This window comes from Pteropus medius, unplaced genomic scaffold (assembly GCF_902729225.1).
Source record: "Pteropus medius unplaced genomic scaffold, Ma_sr-lr_union100, whole genome shotgun sequence".
Taxonomy (NCBI): Eukaryota; Metazoa; Chordata; class Mammalia; order Chiroptera; family Pteropodidae; genus Pteropus; species Pteropus medius.
This window is the reverse complement of record NW_024340696.1, coordinates 19,354,530-19,369,445: the sequence shown is the minus strand read 5'-3', so window position 1 is coordinate 19,369,445 and position 14,916 is coordinate 19,354,530. Positions and strand designations below refer to the sequence as shown.

Sequence of the window (14,916 nt, the reverse complement as noted above, 5' to 3'; positions counted from 1 at the left end):
CTTTTTTTTAGAGCATTCTTAACTTTACAGAAAAATTGAGTGGAAAGTACAAAGAGTGCCTGTATACCTCCTTCTGCAAACACACCCATAGCCTCTCCCACTATCATGAACCAACATTGACACATCATTATCATCCAAAGTCCATAGATTACATTAGGTTTTGCTCTTAGTGTTGTATGTTGTAATTCTGTGGGTTTTGGCAAATGCCTGATGCTATTTGTCTACCATTATAGTATCATACAAAATAGTTTCACTGCCCGAAAAATCTCTTTGTGTTCCACTTATATATCTCCGTCCCCTACAAACCCTTGGCAACCACTGATCTTTTTTCTGTGTCCATAGTTTTGACTTTTCCAAAGTTACATAGTTAAAATTATATAGTATGTAGCTTTTTGCTTCTTTCACTTAGTACTATACATTTACATTTCCTCCATGTCTTTTCATGGTTTGATGGCTCATCTCTTTTTAAAGGTGAATAATATTCCATTGAATGGATGTGCCAGAGTTTATCCATTCTCCTATTAAAATCTTTTGTTGCTTCTAAGTTATGGAAGTTATGAATAAAGCTGCTATAAATATCTGTGTATGAGCATGTGCTTTCAACTCATTTGAGTAAATACCAAGGGGCATGATTGCTGAATCATATGGTAAGAGTATGTTTAGTTTTCCAAGAAACTGCCAAACTCTTCCAAAGTGGCTGTACCATTTTGTATTCCCACCAGCAATGAGTAAGAGTTCCTGTTGTCTACATCCTCTTCAGCATTTGGTATTATCAGTAGTTTGGATTTTAGTTATTCTGATAAGTGTGAAGTAGTTTCTCATTGCTGTTAATTTGCAGTTACCTAATGAGGAATGATGTCGAGCATCTTTTCATATGCTTATTTGCCATCTATGTATCTTCTTTGGTGAGGTGTCTGTTCAGATCCTTTGCCCATTTTTAAATAGGTTGTTTTGTTATTGTTGAATTTTGAGAGTTCTTTGTATATTTTGGATGCCAGTTCTTTATCATATAAATGTTTGGCAAAGATTTTCTCCCAGACTATTGCTGTCATTCATTCTCTTTTAAAAGTGTCTTTTTTAAGAGCAGTCACAGGTTTACAGAAAGATTGAGCTTTTACAGAGCAGAAATTTTTAATTTTAATACGGTTAAGTTTGTCAGCTTTTTCCTTAATGGATTGTGCTTTTGGCATTATATCTTAAAAGTCTTTATCCAACCCAAAGTCACTTAGATTTTCTCCTACATTATATCCTTGGAATAATAGTTTATGTGTTATGTCTAGGTTTATGATCCAATTTGAGTTAATTTTTGCTAAAGTGTAAGGTTTATGTCTAGATTAATTTTTTGACATGTGGATGTTCAATCATTCTAGCACCATTTTTGAAAAGACTGTAATTTATCTATTGAATTGTCTTTATGTCTTTGTCAAAGACCAGTTGACTATACTTGTATGTTAATTTCTGGGCTTTTTATTATGTTCCATTGGTCTATTTGTCTATTTTTTTTGCTAAGGCCTCAGTATCTTTCTTTCTATAACTTTATAGTAAGTCTTGAAGTCAGATAGTGTCTTTCTTGACTTCTGGTCTTTGCATTGGCTCTGGATCTTTGCCTTTTCAGATAAACTTTAAGATCAGTTTGTCAGTGTTCACAAAGTAATGTTCTGGGATTTTGATTGGGATCGTGTTGACTCTGTGAATTGACATCTTAACAGTATTGAGTCCTTCTATCCGTGAACATAGAATATCTCTCTAATATTTATTTATATCCTTTGTGATTTCTTTTATCAGTGTTTTAGTTTTCATCATGTAGATTTATACCTACATATTTCTTTTTTAGGGCTAATGTAAATGATATTATGTTTTTAATTTCATTTTCTAATTCCCATTCTAATTATTCATTTGTTCATTGTTGGTATATAGGAAAGCTGTTCACTTTTTATATATTAACCTTGTATACTCCAGCCTTGTTATAATCACTTAATAGTTCCAGAGTTATTTTTTTCCTTTGAATTTTCTACATAGACAATCATGTCATCTGTGAATAAAGACAGTTTATTTCTTTTTGTCTAATCTATATTAGGCAAAATTAATTCTTAATTCTTAATTACTTCTCTATATTTTCTTGTCTTATAGCAGCGATCCCCAACCTTTTTGGCACCAGGGACTGGTATTCCTATGAGAATCTAATGCCTGATGATCTGAGGTGGTGCTGAGGCAGTGATGCTAGCTAGTGCTGGGGAGCAGCTGCAAATGCAGATAAAGCTTCACTCGCTCACCTCCTGCTGTTCAGCCTGGTACCTAACAGGCTACAGACTAGTACTAGTCTGCAGCCTGGGGTTGGGGACCCCTGTCTTATAGCATTAGCTAGGACTGTAGTACAGTGTTGAAGAGGATTGGTAAGAGGAGACATCCTTGCTTGTTCCCAGCATTGAAGGAAAAGCATATAGTTTCTCACCATTAAGTATCAGCTGTAGGGTTGGGTTTTTTTTGTTGTTTGTTTGTTTGTTTTTTTAATCTAATTGAGTAAAGAAGTTCTCTCTTCCTAGTTTGCTGGTAGTTCCTCCTCCCCATCGCCCCATAAATAGGTCTTGGATTTTGTCAAATGCTTTCCCTCCGTCTGTTCATATGATCACAGGATTTTTCTTCTTTATCTTGTGATGTATTAGATTATATTAATTGATTTTCAGATGTCAGATAAGCCTTGCATACCTGGGATAAATCCCATTTGATCATAGTAGATAATTTTTTGATACATTCTTAGATTTGATTTGCTAATATTTTGTTGAGGATTTTTGCTTCCATGTTCATAATGGATATTAGTCTGTATTTTCTTTCTTCAGTGTCTCCGCCTGGTTTTGGTATTGTAGTAATGTGGACCTCATAGAATGAGTTAGGAAATAGTCCCACTTCTGTTTTCTGGAAGAGATTATAGACATTTAGTAGAATTTCTTTCTTAGATGTTTGGTAGAACTTACCAGGGCCTAGGTGCTTTCTCTTTTGGGGGGTTATTAATGATTGATTCAGTTTAATAGATATAGGCCTATTCAGATTATCTATTTCTTGTGTAAATTTTGGTGGACTGTGTCTTTCAAGGATTTGGCCCATTTCATCTGGGTTATCAAATTTGCAGATGTTGAGTTGTTTATAATAATCCTTTATTATCCACATAGTGTCCATAGAATCAGTAGTAGTGTCCCCTCTTTTATTTCTGATAATAATTTGTATGTTCTTTCCTTTTTTTTTTTTTTAAGTTGACCTGGCTAGAAGTTTGATTTCATCGATCTTTTCAAAGAACCAGCTTTTGGTTTCATTGATTTTTTTTTTTCCTCTATTGATTTTTTGTTTTCAGTTTCATCGATTTCTGCTCTAATTTTTATTTATTTATTTTATTCTACTTACTTCGGATTTAATTTGCTTTTCTTTTTGTTTCCTAAGAGGGAAGCTTAAATGATTTTAGGTATTTTCTTCTTTCCAACGTATGCATTCAATAAGGTCAGTTTCCCTCTTAGCAGTGCTTTTGCTGTATCCCACAAATGTTAATAAGTTGTATTTTCGTTTTCATTTAGTTCAAATAGTTTTAAATTTCTCTTGGGATGTCCTCTTTGAGCCTGTGTTATTTAAAGAGTTTTGCTTAATCTCCAAGTATTTTGATATTTTCCAGTTATCTTTTTGTTAACTGATTTCTAAAGTTTAATTCCCTTGTAGTCTGACAGCATACTTTATATGATTTATAGTCTTTTAAATTTGTTACAGTGTGTTTTATGGCCCAGAATGTGGTCTGTTTTTCAAGGAGAAAGTTACTAAAGAATCTAGGGCTTAGACATTTGACCTTAATTCTTAATTACTTCTCTCTCTTGGTGCTGGCACATTATTTGGGCCAGTCTCTTACAAAATGACCTCTATGAGCTGTTGTTGATTACCGAGCTATACTTGAAGAGAAAAAGCATGCAGAAATAAGAGTAAATTATCAAAATAATTTTACTAGTAGTTATTTATTAGACATTTATTATTTGCCATTACATTAGATTTATTGTTTCAGTAAAAGTTTGCACCAGCAGAGAGGTTGTAGGTATTATTATTATACCTATACAGATTTCTTTATCTATTAAGAGAGGCCAGGGATGTTTCTAAACATCCTATAATGCACAAGGCCCACTCTATTTTACAGATAAAGAAAACCTTTATCAGAGATTAATTTACATAAAGTCACACTACTGTAGGTACTAGCAAGAAATGTCAAAATTACATCTGTCTGGTTCTGAAGCCTGTATTCTTTGAAACCATGCAAAAAATAATCAACAAGTCATAAGATCCCAGTTCAAGCCAGACTCTAATCCATGGCAGAAATGGAAAACTTTGCTAAAGGAATATTAGTAGAATGCTGTGCCTTTGACTAGCTTCTTTCTAAACTCAGTATCACTGATAGTTTTGGTGTTGTTGGCAGGGGTCATTCCAGTAGTGCACTTATTAAGAGCATCTGTCTTGTAATTAAAATGTAGGCTATATTTGTGTAGCTTGGAGTTTCCTAAACTTCAGGGATGATTTTGATCCCCAGGGAACATTTGGCAATATCTGGAGACATTTTTTGGTTGACACAACTAGGTGAGAGGGAGTGTTGTGCTACTGGCATCCAGTGGGTAGAGGCTAGGGATGCTGCTAAACATCCTGCAATTCACAAGACCCACCTTATCCTCTAAACAAAGGATTATGTGGCCCAAAATATCAATAGTGGAGGTTGAGAAACCCTGAGTCTAGCTTGTTCCATTTTTTTTTTTTTTATTACCAAGAAAATCTTGAGGCCTCAGAAATCCTTCAGCAGTCTCTCAGGACTTGGTTTCCGAGGCTGAGTGCTTCCTATGTAAATACTTTGTAGCTTAGTCCCTTAACTCATTCTGGCACATTTCTTACACCTTCAGCCTAGTGGCCAGAAGCCTATTAAATGGTTGGCATTTTTTAATAGGGTGATTCTTTTTCTTTTTGATGTTGGCCTGCAGTTCTTGGAGAAGAGAAGCTGGTGACAATACTTTAATCTGTTGCTGGCATCTTTAGCTCCCTAATCTATATTTACACGGCACCAAAAACCAACTTTCCCTAGTGCCAAACTCCTTTTCTCCCCACACTCTGGCACTGTTGGCAGAGAACACTTCCCCAGTCTCTTCCACACAGTGCAACCATACATGTTTGTTTTATTGCACAGCTGTTCTCCAGAAGATGTTTCATGAGGCATGTACAAGATGCTTCTGGAGCTGTGGGTTGGACTCTTAATTATTTGTGTTCCCAGTTGCAGATCCACAGCACTCTTAAAGCATCTGCTATTTTCCTTAACTGTTTTCCTGTTCATAGCTCTTATCCTCTCCCCCAGATTTTAATCTCCTAGAATATGGGGTTTGTTTCTTTATTTTCTACCTTCTTTTAGCAACTAGAATTCCATTCATCATATACTGAGGAAATCAGCTTATCGTTCTTCCATTTTGGGTTATATGCTTTTCTATTAAAAGTTAGGGGAAATGATAAGGAAATAAAGTAATTTGAGAGAAACTAGTGATCAAAGAAAGATGTCAGCCATTTAGCAGATAAGCAAGCCAGGGGAACAATTCATAAACTCAGTAGAATTGAGCCTGGGTCAGAGTGAAAAAATAATTCTTTCTTGGGAGGTGGTAGAGTTAAAAAATGATTTTCATTATCAAGGAGGCCTAGAAAAATCAAGGACTTTCCTACTAAGAAAGTCCTATAGGATGCTTACCCTCCTTTTGACCCAGAAGTTCAGCAGAAGTTCTCAGATGTAATAATTATAGAACTTTCTGTAAAGATTAAAAGCAAGGGCATATACTTACCTTATTTGAGTGATATGTCCCAGGGCCCTCGGTAGGGGTTTAAGGTCAGTGGGCTCATTGACAGCACCCTCAAATGCTGTCTTTCTCAAGCCTTCAGGGAGATCATGACTATTTGTATCTATGTCTTTGAATCTGCAAGATTTTGAAGAACATGTTGTTTGGAGGGTATTGTTTTCTCTAGAATGCTATTTCTCAAACTTTATTTCATTATTACCCTCCTAAAGAGCCTTTTTAGACATTTTTTTCCCCGATCATCTCTCTTCCCATGAAATTTTAATATCACAGATATGCTGTGTATCTGTACTTTGAAGGGGAACTAGTGATTGTACGAAGATTTTTTCCCCCCATGAGCTAGTTTTCACCTGCATGGGGGCAATAGTGCCCATGTTGAGAACACATAACCTAGAAGGATCATCATCTTGGAAATGAGCTTTTATAATATTTGTACCTTTCTTTGCAAATTGAAACTAGGACAAGGACATTATTAGTAAACTAATGTTGAAAAGAGTCTTCTCATGCAGTGGCCTGCAGCAGCAGGAGAAGGGTAAGAAGAATACTTTTCTCATATTTCATGGCTTGTGTGGAGGACATTTTCTCTCTGAACAATCTCTTGACCATTTCAGGAAAAAACAGGGTAACACCAAGAGTAGCAGAGCAATACATGTAGCTTTCTAAAGAGAAAAAAAAAATACAGATGACAAGACCCTTTTGCAGTGATGTGCGGAGAAGCAAATTGGTGAATAATTTAGGTATAAAATTGTCCATTGTTCCGAGACTAGTAAGCTGTAACAAGTTCAGTTTCCCAAAGTAGGAGTTGATTTGCAGCAGAGAACACCATTTAGGTTGCCTAGCGTGCAAGGATGTTCTATTTCCCCAAGAGGGTTTGGCTCTGTCTGATCAGAAGGGTGGTTGTGTATGAAATGCACCTCAGAAGGAGGAGGAGGAAATGACATGTTCATGTAAATGAAATACAACTGCAAATTAAAGTGTCACCCTGTTAAAAATCCATTTTTTATTTAATTGGTTACCAAGGAAAAAATGTCATACAGAAGTGTATGTCTCAGGGAAAGTTAAACCGTGAGATGTTACAAGTGAATCTGGATTCAAGGAAGTTCTCATGAGGTAGTGTGGGGGGAGAGCTAGAAAATATTGTCTTAATAAAAATATTTTGATGCTGAAAAGCTAGGCTCATAAATTTATGCTGTGTTACATGCCAGGGGTCCAGAAGAAATGAACAAGTGTTACCTCGTTTATTTTTTACTGTCTCTATCCAGTCAGCAGTATAGCGGCTGCCTCTTCCCTGGAGGAAGCCTCCTTTTGAGATGTTTTATTAAGAAGAAGGTCATATACAAAGGAGGAGATGCTTTCTCCCAAAGAGCGCCACTCGCTACAGAGACATCCAGGGACTGAAATGCTTTTCTGTGTGGCTTTTCTCTGTTAATGGTATCCTCCCATTTTTCACTTTCTCTTTCCCACATTTTTGTGAAAATTCATTTGTGTCTTTAGATTGTGAGCCTACCAAACAGGATATGTGCAGTACCTGCCACATTGTTGGCACTAAGTAAATGTTAAGTAATAATGAGAGGGGGTGATGAATGGGATTATATAGTTCCACGTAGAACTGTTCTTGAGAAACATGTCTGGTTTCTCTTCGAGATAGGAACTTGACAGATGGCACTCGTCAGCTGTCTTCAGCCCTAGTTGTGGTTCTTCCCTTCCCTCCCCCAACTAATCCCAATATTGATTTATGTTTGCAGTGGAAACATGTGGATAAATACTATAATGTACTCTCTTTGTCTTCTCCCCAACCAGGGGCAGTGATTGGTGACGGACAGTCTGCTGTGGCCAGTAACATTGCCAATACTACCTACCGGCTCCAGTGGTGGGACTTCACTAAATTTGACCTCCCAGAAATCAGTAATGGTAAGCCAAGGTAGAACTTGGGGTGCTGGTGGAAGGAGATTCTCTTACAGGTGAGCCAGAACTCAGAAATCCATGTAGCATTGGACTTTTCATCGTCTCATCGAAAAGCTGATTGCCATGTTCCGTGTCTGCCACACTTAAATTAGCAAACATGCACAGAGCAAGAGTGCCCACATCATGAGTTTGCAGTCACTTAAAAGTCCTTGATAATTGTTAATAAACCAGGACTCTACTGTCTTGCACTTACTTATGCACTTTAAATCTTTTAAAAACCAAAGCATGTTTGTGTTTGTTTCTATTAAATTTTATCTTACTAGCGTCAATTGCAGTGCCTAGTTCCTGCCTCTCAACGTCTTTCTGAACTTTGAGTCAGTTTTTTCTCACAATCTTACATTGTCTAGTAACTTGATGATCATGTTTTCTCTGTCTTCCTTTGGACTGGTTGCAAAAGTGGTGAATCAGTTAGGACATTGCACCATGCCTTGTGATATATGTCACTGTAGACTTCCTCTGTGTTGATTTTGATTCATGAATTAGCACCCTGCGCTTGAGTGTTCACATCCATAGCCCACATTTTTCTGTCTTGTCTACAGAGTATTGAGTTTGTCAGGTGCCTTAAAATAATCAAGATATTCTCTGTTGGTGGCATTTCCCAATATGCCACTGTTGGTATCCTTATCAGACAGTGAAAATGAGGTTAATTTTTTATGTCTCGTTTTTAGTGAAATTTCAAGTAGCAATCATTTCTTTCTTTCTAAAAAGTACTTATAAGCCACATGTTCAATAATCTGTTCTTTCATTCTGCTGAGAATCAACTGCAATCCACCGTTTCACTGAGTGAATACCAAGTTTGCTTGTTCATCTCCATATTTCTGGCCCAGATCATGTTTCACCAAAATTTATTTCTAGTTATATTGTTGCTTTATTTTATTTACTTTGTATAATTATAATCTGAACTACTATAATTTGAAATACATTCACCATTCAAGTTTTAAAAATAGAAAAGGATATATACTGAAAAGTTTCCCAGCCCTGCTCCTAGCTACCCAGCACTCCTCCCCATAGGCAACCTCAATTAGCAGTTTCTTCTATACTGTTTAAAAAATATATGTATATACAAGCAAATGCAAATGTATGTTTTTCCATCTTCTGTTTAACCCAAATGGTAGTGTGTTATGCATACTTTCTGTACTTTGCTTTCTTTATAGTATATCTTGGTGATCTTTCCATATTAGTGTATAAAGAGTTTGCTCATTCTTTTTAAATAACTAACTACCCAGTATTCCATTGTCCAAAGGTACTGTCATTTTTAACCAGTCTTCCGATGAGGTACTTCTAAGTTGTTTTCAGTGTTTTGCTATATAAACCATAATGCAGTTTATCACTTTGCACATGTGCAAGTATATCTATAGGATAAATTCCTAGAAATGGAATTGTAGGGGGGAATAGTATGTACATTTGTGATTTGGGTAGATACTGCTATATCACACTGCAGGGGTAATGCCAATTTATACTCCCACCTGCAGTTTATGAGAGTGCCTGTTTCCCTAAACTCTTGCTTGTTGAAGGTGTTATTATATTTTTGGATATCTGAAAATTTGATAGGTAAAATAATATGTAGGTATTTTAAATTTGTATTTCTCATATGAAAAACCAGGTTGTGTGCTTCTTCATACACTAAGCCATGCATGTTGCCTTGTCTTGACCTGTCTACGTGCTTTCTTTACCTGTTTTTCTATTGTGTTGCTGGTCTTTTCCTTATCGGTTCTGCTTGAACACTTTATAAATCAGAAAATTAACTTATGATAGGAATTTCCTAGTTGTCATTTGTCTTTTGACTTTGCTGAAGGTTACTTCTTTATAGAATTTATTTTAAGCAGTCAGGATTATCCAGCTTTCCTTTTATGGTTTCTAGATTTTGAGTCATCATTAGAAAGATCAGTTAGTACTTTCATGTTTTAGTTTTTTACCTTTGAATCTTTAATTCACTAAGAAATTTAACCTGGTCCCAAAGAAGCAGAGTATGATCTAATTTTTCCTCAATATAGCTACTCATTTGTCCCAACTAATTTATAGAATAATCTATTTTCCCACATTGATTTGAGATATTAGTTTCATCCTGTTAATAAGTTCTATGTATATTTAGATGTGTTTCTAGACTATTTTGTCCCAGTGATCTGTCTGATTATTCATGGGAGATAACCACATAGGTTTAAGTTTTGAGGCTTTATGTTTTAGGATCTGGTAAGCCTAGTCTCCTTGTTATTTTTTTAATCCAAAATTTCCTGCCTACTCAAGCATTTTTGTTTTTGTGCATGGACTTTAAAACTACTTTGCTTCTTCCCTTCAGCCTTCTGAAAAAATACTATTAGTATAATTATCGCAATCACATTAACTTTATAAATTAACATAAGGAGATTAAATATCTTTATGATATCTTCCAATGCGAGAACATGGTATGGTTTTCAATTTCTTCAAGTCTGTCTTGTGTTCTTAGGAATGTTTAAAGTTTTTTCATAGAGATCCTATTCATTTCTTTAAGTTTATTGTCATGAGCTTATTTTTAAAATCCTATCTTACCGAATTTGTTTACTAATTAGTGTTGTTACTCAGTTAAATCTCACGGGTTTTTTAGGTGTGTTACTTATAAATAGTGGTAATTTACCTCCTCCACTCCAAGTTTTACACCTGTGATTTCTTCTCTTGTCTAAATGCACTGGCTGCTACCATCAGAACAATAATAGCAAGCACCCTTGTATTGTTTCTGACTTCAGTGGGAAACGTCTAGCTTTTTTCTAGTAAGCATATTGCTGGCTTTTGGGTTGAACTATGTTTATCATTTTAAGGAAGTAATCTATTCCTGTTTTACTGAGAGTTTTTATCAAGAATGGATATTGAATTTAGTCATGCCTTTTCTGCATCTATGAAGATGATCATGTGTTTTCTTTCCTTTGATTTAATGATATTGTTGTTATGTTACAGATTCAGTACTAGTGAACCCATCCTTACATTCCTTGAATACACCCCACCTGGTTCATGATATATTCTTTAATGTTAAATTCCTTTCATGTAGCTTGTTAATAGAGTTTTTTTCATAGATATTCATGAGATCTGTCCTTTTCTTGTTTTAAAATCTATGGGTTTTGGTATCAGTGTTATGCCTGTGTTATCATTTGGAGTTTTTCTTCATTTTCTTTGTCTGAAACAGTTTAAATAGTATTGGAATTATTTATACTTTTTATACAAAGGTCTGGGCCTGATGGTTTTTTCCAGGCATAGGGAGAGGTAGTTCTTTGATAACTTTCCCTGTCGGTTGTCCTGTGATGGTCAGTTAAGCACATGCACTCTTGAGTTACTCTGTACAGGTTCAGATCTCTGCTTAGCTACCTTCTAGCAGCGCGACCTTGGTTAGTTAATCTCTCCACACCTTAGTTTCCTTGTCTATAAAATGAGGATTGTAATAGCACGACCTCATAGGATTATTATGAGAAATAAATTAGTTAATACACATGAAGCACTTTGAACAGCACCTGGCATTCACTATAGTAAATGGTCAGTAGAGAGTGATGTTCCTGTAAACAAGACAGTTGCTCGCTTAATTTGTAGCCTCATCTGTAATGGGCTTCTGGTCCTTCTTCATGTCGTTTCTACCTAGTTGGAGATCATTTTCCTTGAGAGGAGAACAAAATAGAAGAATAAAGGCATTGGATATGTTGCTAGCATAACTCACAAGGCCTTTCTGGATGCCCTTAACATTTTTTATACAAGCCTCAACTTGTTCTACCACTTCCTATCATTCTCCCTCTGTGTTCCTTCTTACATCTTTTGATCATGGCTCTTGTAAAACCTGAGCTGATCAAAGAGCATCATGTGCAACCAGATTGACTTGTTTAGTTTGGCTGACCTTTTCCCCTCATTTAAATCATGTGTGGTATTAGAATTCTGCTTTTTAATAACTGCCCTGTTTTCCTTAGAGTTTTGGCCTTGGGGAAAAACCTGCATTCTAGGACTTTAGGGCACATATGTCTGATGACAGCCAGTTACCCTCAGGAATGATAGTCACTTTTACCTGAGGTTCCTGTCATTAGCTCTTAACTAATTGTATTCCCTTGTTGTTCTCAGTAAAATCTAGTTACAGTTTTGGTCTTCACTCTTGATAGATTGAGCTGTCAGCTGAGTACGCTGGTACTCTACTCTGTTTTGCTGTAGGATTCATTTTTTAATATCACCTACTTCCCAGTTGAAAGTAGCCTTTGGCTTGGGCACAGCCTGTGCCTGGGATCCATTGGTCCTGAGTTTTAGTCATATATATGTTCATCAGCCACTGTTTTGCTGATTATCTGACGTATCCGAATTGCATTTACTAGTTTTCTGGAGTTAGGCTGCATTTTCTAGATAATCCGTTTCTCTCAGTTGGATGGCAGGATCACTGAATTACTGTCTGTAAAGAGTTTTACAGGTTTGTGAATAATGCCTCAAGTGTATAGTTTTGAAACCACTTTCATGAAAAAAAGGAGCTCATTCGGTTCACTGCGAATTACACTTTGTAAGAGTAAATTCTTATTGGATGACTAGCATTGGTCAATAGGTACCCCGAGTAGTGTGGGGCAGATTGCACCACAGGGGATATAGTAACTGGTGCCTTTGGAGAGTACTTACAGTGTCACCTGGAGCTCTGTGGAGGAAGTCTTATTCTGAAATATGAGAGGAGATAGCCAAAAGGAAGTTTCCCCGCTGATTTAAACCCCTTTGGGTTTTCCAAATTGATATCTAATGCATTTGCAAAAGCACTGCAACTGCTAATCACTCCCATGGTCTCATCTGGCCAGCCAGCAACAGGCTACAGATCGATCTTTGTACAAGGTGTTTGTTTATAATTTATGGAGCCGATAGGAAGGCAGAGCCATCTGCTCCTCCAGGCATCAGTATTTCTAACCCCTCCCATTCCCTGCTAGGGCATTTTCACTTGGAAATCATTTATAATTAGGAGGAGATTACATTGCAGAGTCTGGAACATGGCTTCCTGCTGTCTTCCGCATTGTTTTTTCTCCTCCTGGAGCTGCCCCCTGAAGCTCTTAAGCAGTTTTGATTTGAAAAATCCTTTCTTTTCTAGCCTTTATTTCCAGTCTGTGCTGCACAGCTAACTGCCCCATCATCATTCCTCACATGTATTTTGTTTTTAAGTGCAAGGAAGGTTTCTGGAGCTACCACTCAGGGATCAAGGACAGTTGGTAAGGCAGCCGGTTTCACTTGTGGCCCCAGACCAGCAGCATTAGAGACACCTGAGAACTTGTTAGAAATGCAGATCCTCAGGCCCTACCCTGGCATTCCGTTTTTAATAAGCCCTCCAGGTGATTCTGATGCATTAGAACACTTGAGAACCACTGTGGTGAGGCAGGGGGCAGAACAGAGGTTTCTAGTGGTACCTGAGTTGCCAGTGTCTTAGGCTGTATTTCACTTCACCTTTTTCTCTACCTGCTTACATTATTGTTGAGTCCAAAAAAGATGAGTTGTCCTTGTCATTAGTGGATTACTTTCCTATGGCCCGAGAAAACTAGTAACAGAGATCCAAGAAATCTCTTCCTGTATAAATTAACTCATCAAAATTTCAGCCTTCTGAGAAGAAGCTGCATGAGTGAACTGATACAGTGACCACTCACTATTGTAACTGAACATTTTCATTTCCATGTGGGAAATTAATAGACAACAGGCAGCAAATGTAAGTTGCTAATTGGAGCTTTGAAATAAAAATGAAATTGTAAACACACCACCCAGTGCTTGCTGAAATGAGACTACCAAATCACTGCGCTCCTGCCACATCCCTTCATTAGGGTGGAAGTGAAACCCTAGATCACTAGCTGCACAGTTTCTGAAACGGAACATGCTGCTGGAGAAGCTCTGTTTTAATTTTCAGCATTCGTTTTTCATTTGTTATTTGCAAATCTGTCTCTGAGCTCACTGCTGTAATGGGGAGCAGTTGTGAAATTGGATGGAGTTACAGGGAAGAGACAGAATTTGCAAGATGGCCATTGACTTGGAATTATCATAATATAGTACAAACACAAACACAGTGGCTTGGATTTGAGGCTGTCAAAATGTTTTTTGTCTATATGCCCAGTTTTTCAGGGGCTTAGAGCCAAGCTTTCCAGAAGAAGGAAAACCTTACTTGTACTCCCTCCCCACCCCCCGCCCTCCTAGAAATTAATATGGCAGTAAGCAATTTAATGCTGCTTTTATGTTGGTGGTACGTTTTGAGTGTCATCATAGGATCTATATGTTTGACTGAATTGCACATTAACACATACGAGCTAGATCTATGTAACAGCAAGATAGAAAACCTCCTTTCATAAAATACCTGCCATGCATTTTTGAGACATTAAATGTGGGTAAAATAGTAACTGCAAAGCTGTCTCAAAGTTCCCAGAGTCCCATCTCCTTCCCTGTTTATTTTCATGTCTTGCTTAATATTTATGATTTCTTCACTTTGTTTCTCTCTCTGCCTTTGATGATTAGAGTATAAATTATCAGTTTTTTATCTAAGGGTTGTGCCAACCTCTCAAGGTTAGAAAACCAAGATGGACTCCTTAAAGCTTCCCCCAATTCCTTTGGTTCTGTTTCCCCAACTGGAATCATGTGTCAATCCAGGGAAGGAGGAGACTCATCTTTTTGGCAGCAGGCTTGGGACCCTGAGAAAGGAGCAGACAGTCTCTGTGCTAACTAGATAAACCCAGCCATACAGGCTGGAGCAGATGGTGGGTTGGAAGTTGAGCAGTACAGAGCCCTAATGGTGATAGCAATGAGTATTTGGATGTCATTATTTTATTAGTTAGCAAACACAACCATCCTTGTGGTCCCTCCTCGGTTTCATGCGTAATAGTGCTGTTGGTGTCAGCCCCCGAGAGTTGGCACAATAACCTAATCAATGTGCTCTGATGTCTTTTTTGATCTACTCTGTCATCTCTGTGGCTTCCTTAGCAATACACAGGGAAAGGGGGATGAATGTGGAGTTTTAGAAATAACTCTAAGACCCTAATCCCATAAGCTTCAAGACCCCTGAAAAGTAATTCTTTATTTTGTTTTCCTTAAGTTGACTTCCTGGGGAAACTTGCCTTTGACTTCCCAGGTCATGCCTGTTGGCTTACTGCAGTAGATCACCTGATAT

At 37.1% G+C, this 14,916-nt stretch overlaps 1 protein-coding gene across 9 annotated transcripts in view; it reads left to right on the top strand.

Annotated features, from left to right (window-relative positions):
• The window catches only part of AMBRA1 (autophagy and beclin 1 regulator 1), a 148,118-nt gene that overhangs the window by 102,524 nt on the left and 30,678 nt on the right, over positions 1-14,916 (top strand). For all 9 annotated transcript variants that reach the window (XM_039868417.1, XM_039868386.1, XM_039868376.1 and 6 more), the window contains one exon: positions 7,644-7,754. In XM_039868417.1, the coding sequence (XP_039724351.1) occupies positions 7,644-7,754 (111 nt within the window). The remainder of the gene's footprint in view (positions 1-7,643; positions 7,755-14,916) is intronic.